At 34.6% G+C, this 16,672-nt stretch overlaps 1 protein-coding gene across 2 annotated transcripts; it reads right to left on the bottom strand.

Annotated features, from left to right (window-relative positions):
• Positions 1-1,316: 1,316 nt before the first annotated feature.
• On the bottom strand, positions 1,317-16,322 carry LOC124645097 (gamma-aminobutyric acid receptor subunit beta-like). 2 transcript variants are annotated; one of them, XM_047184840.1, is made up of 9 exons: positions 16,229-16,322; positions 15,218-15,285; positions 12,042-12,268; positions 11,852-11,934; positions 10,169-10,306; positions 9,439-9,723; positions 9,100-9,275; positions 8,887-9,021; positions 1,317-8,681 (listed from the first exon to the last, which is right to left on the bottom strand). In XM_047184840.1, exons 1-9 carry the CDS (start codon positions 16,308-16,310, stop codon positions 8,517-8,519), a joined length of 1,359 nt encoding a protein of 452 aa, XP_047040796.1. In that variant the 5' UTR covers positions 16,311-16,322; the 3' UTR covers positions 1,317-8,516. The 2 variants fall into 2 exon arrangements, with proteins under 2 accessions (XP_047040796.1, XP_047040795.1); XM_047184839.1 differs by lacking the exons at positions 10,169-10,306; positions 16,229-16,322 and adding an exon at positions 10,569-10,706 and having other exon boundaries at positions 15,218-16,062.
• Positions 16,323-16,672: the final 350 nt, after the last annotated feature.

A 16,672-nucleotide genomic window follows, 5' to 3' on the forward strand; every position in this document is an offset into this window, starting at 1 on the left:
ACAGCAGTTTTGAAGAGTTTATTTTAAATAAATGATGCAGTTATAGGCTACAAAGCTTGTGTGCAACAGTTGTTAAATTCTGTTATTCTCTTCCTACAAACTTAATAAAATTACTTAGTTTCTTGCTTTTTTAACTTTTTAGGTAAAAGTGAAATAACTGTGTAAATCATATGTGTATATATTTACGAGTAAGTCTATGAGTTTAGGTATTACCAAGTAATTATTTTTTAGCTAACTGAAAACGGAATAAATCATCATTACAATTATGCAAACAATTCAATAATTAAAAGTAAGATGAATTTCGGCTTTCTCCTATTTTTCAAAGTCACACAATATATTTTGATTGATAACTGTATGCATCAGCAACAGAAACAAATCAATACTTCAAGAGAATAAGTAGTGAAGATACATTCGGCTTAATATGTGGTAAGCATACGTGTACCAAAAATATGGCTCACAAGCAATAGTCCATTTAAAGAAGACCTATCCAATAAAACTAAACGATAAAGTGCTACATCATTTTAAAAGTGACAACTATTCCTCCATCCATGATCATTTGGTTATTTATACTATTGTAAATCTATAATTTATAAAACTCTATAATATCTAAGACACGTGCGTTCAATAGGTAGTGTGTACTAATATTATAAAGCTGAAGAGTTTGTTTGTTTGTTTGAACGTGCTAATCTCAGGAACTACTGGTCCGATTTGAAAATTTCTTTCAGTGTTAGATAGCCCATTTATCGAGGAAGGCTATATATATACATATAGGCTACTTTTTATCCCGGTACGGGAAGTAGTTCCCACGGGTTGCGGGTGAAACCGCCAGCAGAAGCTAGTTATAAATAACTGTTCTTTCTTATTTATGTACATATATGCTTTATTTCTGTTGGATATGGGTGCAGGTGAGACAAAGAAAACACGTGTATCCTGGACGACTGTTATATTTCGAATGTAAGAATGTACGATTAAAGTGAACATTGATTGATTGAATGTTTGACGAATGATTGAAGTAGGTATGCTTTATATAATCTTGGATATTTGTAAAGGAGGTATTATACGTACATTGTGCGTATATTCCAACAATTTCAATTTTATCGTTGGGTTTTTCACTTACCTATTAGGTTGTACGTATACTGCAGACAAAGAGCGAAGTCTCGTAACACAGACATAACTTGCTAAGAAGGCTTTAACAAACAAGTGAAACAAGTACTTTGAAAGCTAACAGAAATTGAAACATTAGGTTAAGATCCTAAGGAATGTCAAGAAATAGTGTATTGAAAGTAACAAAAATGGTAAAAGAAACACAAGTGTCGTTATTTGAAAAATGTTTTATTTCCTCTTTATCATTTTCACATATAAATAATAATTCCTAAGTACACAAATGACAATAGTGTAGCAAAGAATAATTAAATCTGAGTGTTCACTTTACATTAACAAAATCGAAAACACATTATAGTTTTGAGATTCAGTATCGACTATGCCACTTCACCATGTACTTGTAAAGCGTATGTATGCCGGACGTCCAAAATAGCTTGGCGAATCTGAAGTTATGTAGCTTTTTGACTGCGCAGACAATCGACTAACTTTACACACGCCATGTTATTTCGGACTTAGTGTAGAAAGAAGACTATGCATTGTATAACGAATACGAGTTTATGTGCCACAGTCAATTAATGTGTAATAAGTCGATCAGCTGAAATATCGTAATGTTTACATGTTCATTTCCTACCAACAGAACGGTGTTAGGTCATAATTCAAGCTTCCAAAACAAATGGTCAAAAATAAGGTTTATGTTTCACATAAACATCTACCAATATGTGATCAATCCTTATCAACTCTGTCATATCCTTTTTATTCTAATTTCCTTCTATTTTATACTACGATTACATATTGTTCATACTCTATTTCTGTAAAATCATCTATTTGTTCTATATATTTTCTTTCTAGCAACTTGTATATGGGTAAATTACTAGCAACTTGCCAAAATGTTTGATAAAAAAATACGATTCGTGGTGTCAAATCGTTTTCCTTGGCTTTTTTTCAATGTGTTTATGTTTTTCATTCAAATAATAAGAGCAGACTTAATCACTATTTTATCTGAAAGTAGGTATGTAAGTATTGTTAGTAGCGTGCAATAAGTCCGAGACTAGATGAATTTTCCAATACACGTTTATGTTACTTGTGAGCAATACAGTTAACATTACTAAGTACTAGTTAATTTATAATATTATTCATTAAATAAAGTTGATATAGACGTGCGGAAGTTATTTATTGAAGGCGATTAAGAATCGTGAATTACTTTCAGTAGAGTTGGAAGAAACTGGAGATAGTCATGAATAATGGTAACTTAAATGTTAGTAGTTTATCCTATCATTATAAGTATATTCTGATAATAACTAATTGAAAGTGGTAGGAAGAAAATGTCTGATATGGTAGGGAGGAATGACAGCAGTTTTGAAGAGTTTATTTTAAATAAATGATGCAGTTATAGGCTACAAAGCTTGTGTGCAACAGTTGTTAAATTCTGTTATTCTCTTCCTACAAACTTAATAAAATTACTTAGTTTCTTGCTTTTTTACCTTTTTAGGTAAAAGTGAAATGACTGTGTAAATCATATGTGTATATATTTACGAGTAAGTCTATGAGTTTACGTATTACCAAGTAATTATTTTTTAGCTAACTGAAAACGGAATAAATCATCATTACAATTATGCAAACAATTCAATAATTAAAGATTTTAACACTTATGATTCAATAAAGATTTAAAGATTTAATTACAGGTCAGATGAATTTCGGCTTTTTCCTATTTTTCAAAGTATAACTGTATGCATCAGCAATAGAAACAAATCAATACTTCAAGAGAATAAGTAGTGAAGATACATTTGGCTTAATATGTGGTAAGCATACGTGTACCAAAAATATGGCTCACAAGCAATAGTCCATTTAAAGAAGACCTATCCAATAAAACTAAACGATAAAGTGCTACATCATTTTAAAAGTGACAACTATTCCTCCATCCATGATCATTTGGTTATTTATACTATTGTAAATCTATAATTTATAAAACTCTATAATATCTAAGACACGTGCGTTCAATAGGTAGTATCATTCAATTCTGTAACCACTTCCTAAATTTAGCTAGCGTCTCTTGAGAAAATCTATTTGTTTAAAGGGTTAGGGTACACTTTTAATATTGGTAATAACATTAATAAAAGCGCATAATTATTGCATGTTATTATTAACATTTATAGTTACCTTATGAAATACAACTTACAAAATTTATATTTCTAAAAATATTTTAACGGAGAATATCGATGTAAAGATGTTTTTCAAAACATATCATGTCATTTTCATAGTTTATGGAGAAAAATAACATGGTATTCTAAAAACAGGTTATATAGCACTAATAAATAAACATTAATAATAATAAAATATTGGTATACCTATTTATACATTTTCATAATTAGTAGCTCGTTATATTAAAAAACTCTGTAAGCGTTTTGGATGTTAAATAATGATGTAACAACATAATAGGTCACTAAGTGAGAAATGTATGTGTGGATTTTTGCTTGAGTTTGTGACTATTGATCATAATTGCTGCTGCAATATAAATTGTTTACATTATTTACTTCAACATGACCTCAAAGCACTTTAGCCATTACCTAGACAAAATATATAATATTTCCTAGCAGGTACTACAATAAAGAAAGCGTCCCTATTTGAAATATACGCCTACAGTGGATGAACTTTAGAAATCGATGAATCAAGCGGTAAAAAAATCCTGGGTTAATCAGTTTACGAATGTTTGAATTTTATTTTGAAGATAAGATAAATATGAATCCCTGGATTTGTGACATCATTTTTGTAAAAGTGCTGTTATGAAACATTTCTTCGGATTACATTAGGATTGTTAGCAAATAAAAAAATATAGTATTACAGTACAGTACTTAAAGTAAACTTAGTTGAAAGAAACCTTTTAAATGCTATATAAACGTCGTACAAAAACACCATACTGATAATAAAAATCCAAATCGGGTAACGGTTTATATACTACTTACTGTGTAATGTTTTGAGTATATTATCTTATATTATTAAAAAATTGTGATTGACAGCTTGGTAGGCATTTTTGGTGTTTTATCTTATAACTTTGCAATATATTTTTATTTTAAAACTATTTCAATGGTAAATACTCTCAAAATAATTTCTAATGGATAAAAAGACTTTCACTGCTGCTAATTAGGTATAAATATAGTGTTAAAATCCACTCAGCAATGGTAAAAGTACATGCTGTCTTTTCATTTAAAGAACCCTTGTCTGTTATGGAGATAACTCATACAAATATTTTATCTATTTACTAAATCGACCATAAGAATAAGAAATCTCGATAAACTTACATTTTGGCTTTCATAAGTAGTTATGGCATCGTTAGTACAAATATTCCAGAAAAACGGACGCCTCTACGTAGAAAAAAAATACATACATTAAATTCTAATATACATATCTAGCACGACACAACATTTTTATTTTTACGTACTCTTACGATTACAGAGTTATTCAAATTCGATTTTTAAGTTGACGAAGGGAGCATGATGTAAGATCCAAAGTTAAGTCAGAGTTAAGTCTTTTCATCATTAGATGAAGAAAGAAAGACCATAAAATTACGTCGTTTGGGAGTAACCTGAAAGTGAAGCTGTTTTCAGTTATGCAAAGACTAGTATAAATTGTCACTGACTAAATTTCTGCATTCGTGTTATGAAAATAATGAAGCCTATCTGATGTTATTAGTATGATCAACATTGATCTTCTCTGATGATTTTGGCTATCTGACTCAATTATATTAGATTAGTGAAAGTTTTGAGCGAATCTTAGATTTTAATTTTGGCGCTAATTATCTAATTGATGTCAAACGTACCTACCAGTTATTTAACAAATGTTGAAATATATTTTAAATATATTTCTGTATCAGGTACTTAATTTCATATTTTAAATTTGAATCAATTTATACTAGTCAAATTCCTGTTTTTATATCGTGTGTGTATAAGTGGTGTAAAAAGATAAATATAAAAAAGTATAGCTACGTTTTTATTTGCTACCCTATACTTAAAGATATCCAGAGAAGGCTGACAAAATTGAATATACTTGTTAGAATAAACAATGGTACAACAGTCAATCTCCCTGCCATCTACTTAAGTTTTGCTTTCAATAAATCAATAAGTGCTAGTTTGTGTCGTTCATCTGAAAGGTAAAACATGGAATTAATACATTTTTCAGCGTTCCCTGCCAAGGGACTTTACTTCTGAAAGTGCACAGCTACACATATTATAGACAATATCTAAGATAAACTTTCTTAGAAATAAGTGTCTTCAACTTAGTTTCTAGTCACTAGACAAATATTTTAGAATTTCGTTTCGGAGAGACGTGGCCGATGTCGCGTCTTAGAACCTACTTTCATTTATTTTACTACCAGCATATATGTATATGCTCTTAATCTATAACTTTTATTAAGTAATTTAACAGACTTCGATAGTTAATTGCAATGAAATAAAAGTGAATACACAGATTAATTACATGGTGCCTTATATTCTGAGTGCTATTTATATGATTTTATAATAAATAATGTCGTGTGTACATTACAGCCTAAAATGTACCTATACAGTACATAATTATAATAATGTTTGCCTAAAATGAGTCATCCAAAATGTACAGTATCTACTTTTTACATTCTACCACAAAATATGTTTATTAATAAATAATAAAAAAACAATCAAGCTTTTATTAGAATACATTTCGATACATCGAAGTGATTTCACTTTTGATAATTTACGTCTAACTTCTAAGGGAATTGATTTAATATTTATCACACTTATTTGATATTTTAAACATAAATAAATCTAGCCTTTTACTTTTCCACCAGGAAATAAATTCCCTACGAGCAGGTTCCATAAGGTAGATAAGATGGACTGCTGATATAATATTGTACATTTTAGACGTGTTCGTAGAGGGCATGTAGAATCAGCAGAACACCTTATATGGCTCATAAATAGAAACTCGCCCTCTTCTGTCCAAATCTTCTAATTTAGTATGCACTAGTACATGGTCTTAACACTCTTTTAATAGAACTAAAATTTACTTTGGCCTTATTCATTCATAAATGGTTGCGCTTTGTAATGCACTCGTAAATCTGAACTTATGTTCGTTCCAGCTTACCTCAATATTTAGGATGTCATAATATTATTTAATTTAAACCATATGGAACCCGTGACGCACAGCAGTCCCGTTGCGTGTCGTAGCTGAAGACAGGAGCCCTGCTTGTCAGATATTTGAGGGTACGAGAAGTAATAACCGTTGTGAAGTTAGGAACATTTATTCGGCACCCATCACCTTTACAGTGACTAGCCTACGAATAATATTCCCAAATTAACAACTCATTTCTAATGCTCAATTATGCTTTAACTACTGATTTAGTAGAATACTAGCGAGCAAAAGCTAATTCATCTAAATTGAACTAATTTAAGAAAGCGTTGCATGGACTAATTGTGCGGCTAGTAAAGAAATAGCAAATATTCTCAGAGGTAATATTTAAATACAGGACTGAACTATGTCTTTACATATCTAGAACATACGGCTTACGATGAAATGCATATTATTATTGATAATGACAAGTAAACAATCGGCGTTTGAAGATGTGTTTTAGCATATGGAAGTTTTATTAATATATAAATTTATTTTGATGGAAGAGTTTACTATTTAAAATTATGTAAAAGGTTTACGCGAGTCACAAAACAACTAAAATTTTACAGATATAAAAAAATTAAGAGAAAATCTAAGTCGCTAAGGTCGAATATTTTATTAAATTATCGTGACTGTTGCGTTTGAAACTTTCTAAATTCTGGCTATTGTATTTGACATTTGCATCTAAATATAGTTTAAACATTTTCTTCGACTACTACTGGCTTTGCACACTTTTCAGTGTTATTAGTCTACGTCGAGTTTAGTTGTATTGATTGAAATGCGTTGAGGTATTATTGGCGTTGAATACAAAAAATGCACATAAGTTATAATACACACGTGAACGTAACGTAGTAGGACTAAGTCTACGCAATATTCATGAAAGAAAATTGATCTGAATATTGGATACCATATTTTAGTGAATAAGTAGGTATCAAATATTTAGCTTAAATCGAAATAAAGATGAAAAGAATAAACCAGAAGCTTTCTTAGATACTTGAAGTCGATGTATTGAGAAAATACAATATGACGAAAGTGGGAACATACATGCTGGGTTTAGAATTGTTAACATTTGGCGCCTGCATGCCTCTAAAGGAACTGAATCGCTCCAACATAATGATGGAAATAAGAATAGATTTATGGTTATAGGTGAATGTTTTAAGGAATATGTAGGAATATGTATGTTCTAAGAATAGTTGAATGCTGCTGATTTTTGATGTAACCAATTTATCTATAGGTAATTCATTTTGAATCAAGTAAGTAAGTAGGTACTAAACTAATAACACGAAGGATATAATAAAATGGTCAAAACTCAACACGCATTCAATGATGTAAAGCAAAATTAATTGCTCAAAACATTCAGAATCATTTACAAGTTATAAAATAAAACTACGATTAAAATAAAAATAGTTTAGGACATTGGAATGGTCTGCAACTACAATTAAAAAACAAAATTCCTAATGATATTGTCACAACGATATTAGCAAAGAATGAACGAATTACTAATTTTATGACGTAATTACAAAAGTTTACTAAAACTAATGTAAGCTGAGAAATTTGAGCATCAGATTCTTATTATTGTGAATTAGGACCACTCATTTTACCACTTTAATAATGATAATAATTTGAAACTTTACTTTGTAAAAGTAGAGGCGTAATAACTATTCCCCATATTTTAAATTTAGGAACTTTGAAACACAAATTTAATCAGAATTTTATTAGGACACCTATTTTATTGTAAGATAATAACTTCATCACTAGTTATGAATAGACATAACCTGCTAAACTTTACTAATAATTTTACCCAACTACGACAAAGTCAAAGAAATTTTGTATTTTATTTACACATTCAAATAGTTAAATATTAAAGTAGCAACGTAATAAATTATATTACTATTAAAACTTATTTACTAAATTTGTTTAAAATCAATAATAGCAACACGTCGCATGACGTGATATATTAAGACTTAAAGCGTCAGTCGTTTGGACTCTACCTCGGACTCCAAGAAAAGATCTAGGTCTTATGCTAAATCGTTCATATTCATCATAATTTTGATTCTTTGAAATATTTACATAATTGTACGTTATGAGTATTTTTAACTATAGTATGTATAAATATCTAAAAATTAAATCGAGATTCAAAGTCTCTCCGATTACAATAAAAATTCATCAAGACCTTTCAAAAGGTACTTTTCTGACAGGGGGAATAGTAGAGTTAATTGTTTGTTTCAAATTATTATTTAGCTTGCAATTGTGGAAAATAAGTGGATTATGTACAGCGCCCTCTATTTATCCTCTTCCAGTAGAACCAGATCGTCAGCCACGACGTCAGATACGTGAAGGTAAATGATCCAGTACATAAGGTTAAAGCAAACGAAGCAGACGGGGAACACGATGCGCGAGTACTTGTCGATGTCCGAGGGAGTCATGCCGAGCAATTTGCTTATGTCCTGAAAATTAAAACATGTTTCTAAGTATGGTGATTAAAATACTCGGCTATTATTGAACATATTACGCATTCAGACAAAGTACATATTTAATCGCTAGCGCTCAGCGTACCTGCAAAACCTTTAAAACAGTTATTATCGCAACGCCATATCAATCGCCAGCTCAATAAGAATCGCGTAGTATGTAACAATTTATTTAAATATTCACCTTGCCAGGATGTAAAATGTGTGGGGGCGGGCCTGGGTTCTCTTCTTCTGCTCCGCTACGACCTCCATTAATAGTGTTCTCTAAGGTCCCGCCTTTAGAATGCGCTTTTGGGTCATGCACTTTGAACCGCACCTCCTGGAACACATTTGTGACGTAGGTAATGGAAACAGAAAAACTATGGCAGAGGTATCATACAAAACGAAAGTTGCCTACCGATGGTCTTCCAGGTGGGCATCTGCCAAGTGTTCCCATCTTGGATAAAGTATGTGGGTCGCCTACGGGTGGGCAATCAACGGGAATTTTCTTTTCAGAAGCTATTTTCTGTATGGCCACAAATCTTTGTTTTCTCATCTGTATTCTTTTTGCCATGTATCCCACTGTAGCGTATTCTGCAAAGATAAGAGAAATGCATCCATAAGGAGTTCACTTTTAGTATCAGTGAAACCATCGCTTGGCATTAAACATTCGCTTAAGATTAGAGATATATATTCTAGATACTGATTAACAGTCGCTTTGCAGTGGATAGGATGTAATTGCAAAAAAGATTCTTACCTAGTAGACTAGCGAAGACCATAACGAAACAGGTTCCCAGATAGACATCGATGGATTTGACATATGAGATCTTGGGCAGAGCAGCATTAGTGGACGACATGAGCGTCGTCATAGTCAATACAGTGGTGACACCTAGCGCTACTCGAGCAGGTGTGGCATTTCGATTCAACCAAAATGATACCCATGATATGATCACAATCAAACCAGAGGGAATATAAATCTGGATTAGGTAATATCCCATAGACCGAACGAATTGTATTTCACAAGCCAACCGTGAATAATTTCCTGTAAAAGGTTATAAAGTAAATTACAATACATATAAGTATTCCATCATCGCAAATGAAAATATGCTGTATAAAGAACAGTTGCTTCTGTTAGGTCCGAGCAAAAGTAAATATTGTAGATTGCTTTATGGTAGGACTTTAATGTATTTGATATCCGTAAATAATTTAATTATGTTATCATTTTAATAGTCAAAATAGAAATAGAGGTTTGATTTAATATTTAACTTAAGACAAATTTACATTATAAAGGTATATTAAACTTTTCCAACAGAATAATTTTAGGACAAGACATAAAAAACTATTTCACACCACTCATAGTGTTTTGTGCAATAATACAAAAGCAGGACGTGATAAAAATCGTGGCTGTTTCTGTCCAGTGTTCCACGTAGTGGTGTCTCATATTATTTGTTTTGCCTACTCTTAGATTCCCCCGCAAACCCAGGTACCTGTAGTAAGGGAGATCTCCATAGCTCGTTGGCGATGACCCAGCACCTTGAACTGCGGCAGCGACACCTCGCTGGAAACACCCACAGAGTTGGGCCCCTCGTTCCATTTGTATCTGATGTCCCGCATGGTGTAGCCGACTGTGCGCAGCGGACATTATAAATGAAACAACCCCAGGCCCATCGCAATGGGTTTTACAACACGAATCATCTTTCGGTTGGGGTAAGAGCGGGGGAGTCGCGAGTTCAGATTCACGCGTTCCGTCGTGCGATTGTCGTGTCATGTTTAGCGTGTGTGCTTGTGTCGCGGTTTCAATCGTCTGCACACGGGCTGAGGGAGACGGGGTCGGTGGCGGACTTATGGAAGTGCTGTGCTGGGAGAGCGGCTATTGCGTTCGGTTACCTGTCGTCAGTGTAACAACAGTGGCGCGCTGCCGGTGGCCGAGCACCCGGAACTGTGGCAGCTGCACCTCGTTGCTCATACCGACGCTGGTCACCCCATCTTTCCAATGGTACCGAATGTCTCTCATTGTGTACCCGACTCCGGAGACATGCCAAACACACAAAACGCTATCACTTACGCTGATAAGCATCGCGTTTCCCTCACGCGGCCGCGTCTGTGTTGAGGATAGGACTCGCGGGTTCAAATGGCGAGACATAACTAAGCCAAACCGAGGAAGAACATTGGAAGAGACAATAACTAAAAACTCGGTTTGACCTAGCATGGGTGATAGAAAATAGTTCTATCTACAAGAGTGACAGTAAATGGACCACGAAATATTTATGAACTATACTATTAAAAGATACTAATTAGTGGAAATAAGGAGTATAGACTAGAAAATAGTTTAACAATAATAGCGATGTGAATAAAAGGGCAAGCGTTACGTTGAATGTAAGATCATGCGAGTGCAATATTTCGTAGTGCGTGTAACGTAAGCGGTGGTGGTGCGAGGGTGTGAGGATGTGCGCCTAGGCGCGTGCGCTGCCTCGTCTGCGGCACGGCCCTCGGTGGTTGTGCAGTCCCCGCGGGCGCCACCGTCCCCGCCTCCTTAGACCCGGTCAGCATAACTCAGCGTCGATGTCTCAGTATCATTTCATTCGCTAAATGCTCGTGAGAACAAAGGCTTACTATTTACGAGTCTGCCTTCTGCGGGTGCTGTATGCGAGAAGGAGACGTTCCAACTTATGAAAACACGAGGGAAATCACAGCACGTGTCGACGATTATGTAGTACGCTTGTGCTCACAGGGTACCCCTGAGTAGCATCTGTGATACAAGAAAGTGATCACAACACAATATCTGTAAGCCTAGTGATAAATTTGCATTGTGGTACAGAATCAAATTAATGATTGCTTTTGTGAGCACACAATACACACGTATAGTAATATTGTTTTCTGTTTGTTCAATTTATCTGTAACCAGAAGTGCTTGGCACTGCATTTACTGTCAGGATCAATATCAGTTAATGGATGCCGTCGATATTTAGCGATACTTAAAAACAAAATTACGTTTTTTTGCAACTGACACACAAAGCGTGCGGTTGTCCAGCAACACTGTCATGTTAGCTAATACATTATTAATATTGTATCTTCAAATATAGCATTTTGTGATTATTATACAAGTTAGTCAACAACACACACATATTGGCGTGTATAATATAATTATTTAGAAATAGTTCAGATACTTACAACTTTCAATTTCTATGTGACACAACTGCCGATCCATCGGGAAGTATTGTAAATTCATCGGGCAAGACGCTGTGATCGTCAATCTGAAATGTTTATCAGTTTTTTATAATACCACTGATTCAAACAACTATAACGAAATATAACACACTGTCACATCACGCATAAATAACAAAATACGTCTTAGTTTTACCTGATACTTCTAGTGATAGAGCCAGAATAATGTATACGTATGAATTCGTTGCTGGTTGTTGCTATATGGAAATAAGATTGCTTTTCATTTACAAAGAACGTGTCAGGTACCCATATGTTCTTTATGAATTCCGAGCCCACAGACAAAGTCTCAACTCCGGTTCTTTTTTTGTATGCTAACCGGGGATCGGTCCAAAATTGTCTGAAGTAAAAGTCCAATGTGAAATCCTGGGAAAGGAAACCTCCACTATTAAATCATAAACAAACGTTACTCATGATCTAAACTGAATGGTAATGGGTAGTTAATACAAGAAATGAACAGTTTGAATGAAAACGTACCATGGAATGTAGTTTCATGAAAATATAGTTCCCACTAAACACTTTTTGGTTTTAAAATATTTTTCTTTTCTCAACTATGCTTTGAATGTGTAGTAGGAACTTTTAAACTTGTAAGTACTGTTGAAAGGTATCAGTTTTACAGGTACTTTGTATTGTATAATTTTATAGCTATAGATAAACATCTAACATCTGCATGCGTTGTTCCAGTAATATTTCATCCTACACAATGTCTTAGTATAGATACACTGCGAGAGATGTTCCCAAGAGGCTAATTAAATTTAATTGAAAATTAACACAAAATTAAGCCGAAGCTTAGTTTTCGTGACTTCGGACAAAAATAACACTTGAGAATATTAATAGACACTGCACTACATTGAATAGTCAAATTGAGCGATAAGCTTAAAACAGTTATGAAAAGAAACAAAATGTGCAGAGAGAGTGAATGTGACATGAAGCCTACGGAACACAGGTGAGGTCTAAGAATGAACAGGGACATGGGTGCTCTAGTGACAGGAGGGCGAGGTGTGTGGGTGGCGGTGAAGGCGGACACCCACGGCTCGATAGAGGCAATCCTCTATTGACTGAAGCTAACAAGCCGGCACGTATACAACTTGCCACCAATAAAGTTTGGATGTGGAACAAATTACGTTCAATAATGAAGTCGAATCGAGAGTTTGCGGATTGTGAATTAGGCAACCTCCCCACCCTGGGCCATGGGTCACGTCTCATTGTGACCTTCCCAACCTTGATTTGGTTTCCACTTCAGGGTCCTTCACCCAAAAATACGCCTAGCAAGCTTCCACAGTTTGACATTTTGGAAAACCGAATTCGGTTTTGTCTTCTGACCACTGCGCTAGTATTAAGGAGATATCGGTATTCATAACAGCAAACTCACGAAAGCATAATTTCAACTAATAAGGTCAGATAGTATCGATGTTCCAAGTCACTGGAGAGATTAGAAAGTTATAATTATGTTGGCAATATTTCAGTAAATACACATAATACGTACATTCACAACAAACTACAGAATGAGTCACGATAAGAGATATTTATATACAGTCATCGCAAGTCCATAGAGCCCGTACGTTTTAATTAAACATAGTTTAAAATTTTCCATATATTTAGGTTGCAATCATTGCCAGTTTAAAATGAAAATTTTATGCTATTTATGACTAAATAATATTATTATCTATTTGGTATTTTTGATATCGAATTTCGACAACAAAAGTGATGACGATCTGTTTTCTGTGAATTTTTGATTATTCCGTGAATAAGACCATATTGAATAAAATGCTGGCACCAATTTAATTAGCTCCTTTTTATGTTGTAAGTATCACTGTCTTTTCATATTTAGTTTCCATTTTGTACTTCGATACTTGGACGAATGAACCATTATTTCGGTCAAGTTTCCTTTTGACATCATATAGGTACGTTCATAAACCTTTGTATGACATCGGAGCCTGTGCAAAATGCGACATACCATTAAAGTAGTGAGTTGACTTAATAATCCACAATGGTAGATGTAACACTTAAATACATAAACTATGTTTAATTAAAATCGTTCAACGATTTAAAAAATCATCATTAAACAATCAAAATATTTAATACAAGAGTATAAATTGTAACACTAAAATTTTTAACCAAATTAATCAGAGAACAGACATCTTCACTTGTAATGGCAGCAACTTTGGAGTTACGAGTACTGCAGGAGACACAACTGGGTAATTTTAAGGTTCAACGGATTGCCTTTCTTATTATGATCTCATTGTTAAAGAACAATGCCCATAGGACTACATTCAGTTTGAAGGATAATATCTGCCGCGATAATTTATAGGTGACATACAGCGTTTAAAACTGTCACCGTGATTTGATCAACTAAAATGTTACAAGCAAAATTAGTGAGTTAACTTAATAATCCAATCTTAATCAACATTTTTTGTTCTAGTTTTGTCCAAATGCCGCGAATTAGTTCCTGTGCTTCACTATACAAGTCTGTATGTTATTAATACTTGAGAACAGCATGATTTGTTTTTTTCGCTTTTGGTTTTATAAATTACAACAATAAATAAACCTTAATAATTTTACCTCTTTTTCTCCGAAACGTATTTTTTTTATAAATATAGGTATTTATAATAAAGTAAGATGTGATCATGTCTGAGGTATGGGCAAATCCCTGAATAACCGATTTTTCTTTATTATGAATGTTACGAAAACATGGGTTATGGGCATGGTCCTTTAGTATCTGTAATTTCAACGATTTTACCAGGAAACATAATAAGAAAGCAAGTGGGCGGACAAAGGGCGATCTGCTCCACCAAACGCGGACATGCTCGCAGCCTCGTGTCTGGGGCTGCTCGGTCGCGGCGGCGCGGTGGCCGGAGCGACCGAGACAAGCGTGAGCTGACAGTGGCGAGTACCATGAGCACTTCGGAGACGGAGCTGATAGAGAGCACATACATGGTGACGCCCACCTCCACTGGCGGACCTGCAATCAAGCCCAATCGTGAGTGGCGCGCGCGCCTCGCGCCGTGAAAACCAAACCAGAGGACGGTGACGTGCCCCATCGCCGGGCGAGCAGAGCAAAAGAGACGCGAGAGGCGCGGGGTGCCTGCGGGTGTCAAGTGGTCGCTGCTGGTGCACGCACGGCTGGCTGGATAGCGGCTAGCGGTGCGGCGAACGTCTACCGCATGGCCGTGTGTCGCGCCTACACCGATCGAATGCAATCGAACCGTGGACACGGGTGCTACGATGAACGGTTTAATGCTGGTGATAATGCTAAGGGATAAAATCTTGCTAAGTATGCGTTGTGTCTTTAGTATTGTTTTGAAAATAAGATACCATTTTCACTTCAGACAGAGAGCTGATGGAGAGCACGTACATGGTAACCCCCACTTCCACGGGTGGTCCTGAAAACGACACAATACACAACACATCACAAGTGTTAGTTATCCGTCGTAATAACTGTATTTCTGAGTTACCGTAGGTAATAAACTCTCCACTTAGTTAGGAATATTTCTTAAGCACTGTATCAAGTCACACAGAGCTCTGGCGAACTTAATAGATGCGACGGCGACGACTTATGAAGCGAGTTATGGCTGTTGATGCTTAAAACTACAGTTTTAATAGACACTAACAAAAGGTACAGAGTATTGCTGGATCAATTAATTGTAAAATAAGATACGAATTTAAATCAAGTGCAAAATTCGCTTACTTAAAGTGCAAACTTCTCTTACTTAGGTTACTGAAAATTATTGATATCCATAAAATATGACTTACATTAAAATAATGAAGTTGTGAATTAATGTAACCTGAGATCACATTATATAGAAAAGTTGACAGAAGCTTGATAACCCCTTGCAGCGGTTATGAAATGTAATATCTAAGCTAGTTTTCGCACTAACTCGATAACATCAAAGCTATTGTTCTTTGTGGAGTCCATCGGTTTTATGGCTTTGTTTTATTTAGGATAATGTTAGGGCGCCCTTAGCTATAACAATTCCGGCGATATTATTCATTGATTTATTATTATTTGTTAGCGATATTTACCTATTAAGGCCCCTAATATAAATTTCTAGTAGCAGAATTTCCCCAGTAACCGTGGAATGCTCAAATACAGAATAAGAAAGTATGGGGAAATGTGGAGAACCTGTAAATATTGAGACATCAAAAACAGATGTTTTCGTCAAATATTCAGTGTTTTAATGTTTTATATCTACCTCGGTAACTTTGGTTTAAGAACTAACGTGTGAATATTTCAAAACAGACACGAAAACTATTTGTGTTAGCTATGACTCCATGGTTAATACAAATAATTATTTGCTAAGAATAATACATCCATACAATACTAACCTCCATAGTTCGGTCTTACTCTTTTGTCGTAACTTATACTAAATGAATCCAAAATGGCTGATATATTGACGTCGCCGAACATGCCTCCCCCACCGGCACCCCTGAAATAAAAACCAGTCAAACATTAGGTATTTATTGCTACCCCTGTGTGGCAGCAGCCCACAAATGGAAAATCGGTACGAATAATTCAATTGATTGGATTCCGCACCTGCAAACGTAGGTTTATTAATAAAATTCTAAAAATACTTTTTCATCACACATTCGACCTGCCGAGTTTTTGGCTTGACAACGTTTATATACGAAGGACCTAGCTAGATTGTGTTCCAATTTGAAAAATTTTAAACAGCAAAAATTTATCTATAGTGTGTTGGAGGTTTAGGGCGGTAACATTTTCCACGAGACGAAAATTATGACCTTCCGAATTACTATATTCTTATACAGGGT

The sequence above is a fragment of the Helicoverpa zea genome, chromosome 31, assembly GCF_022581195.2.
Source record: "Helicoverpa zea isolate HzStark_Cry1AcR chromosome 31, ilHelZeax1.1, whole genome shotgun sequence".
NCBI classification, from domain to species: Eukaryota; Metazoa; Arthropoda; class Insecta; order Lepidoptera; family Noctuidae; genus Helicoverpa; species Helicoverpa zea.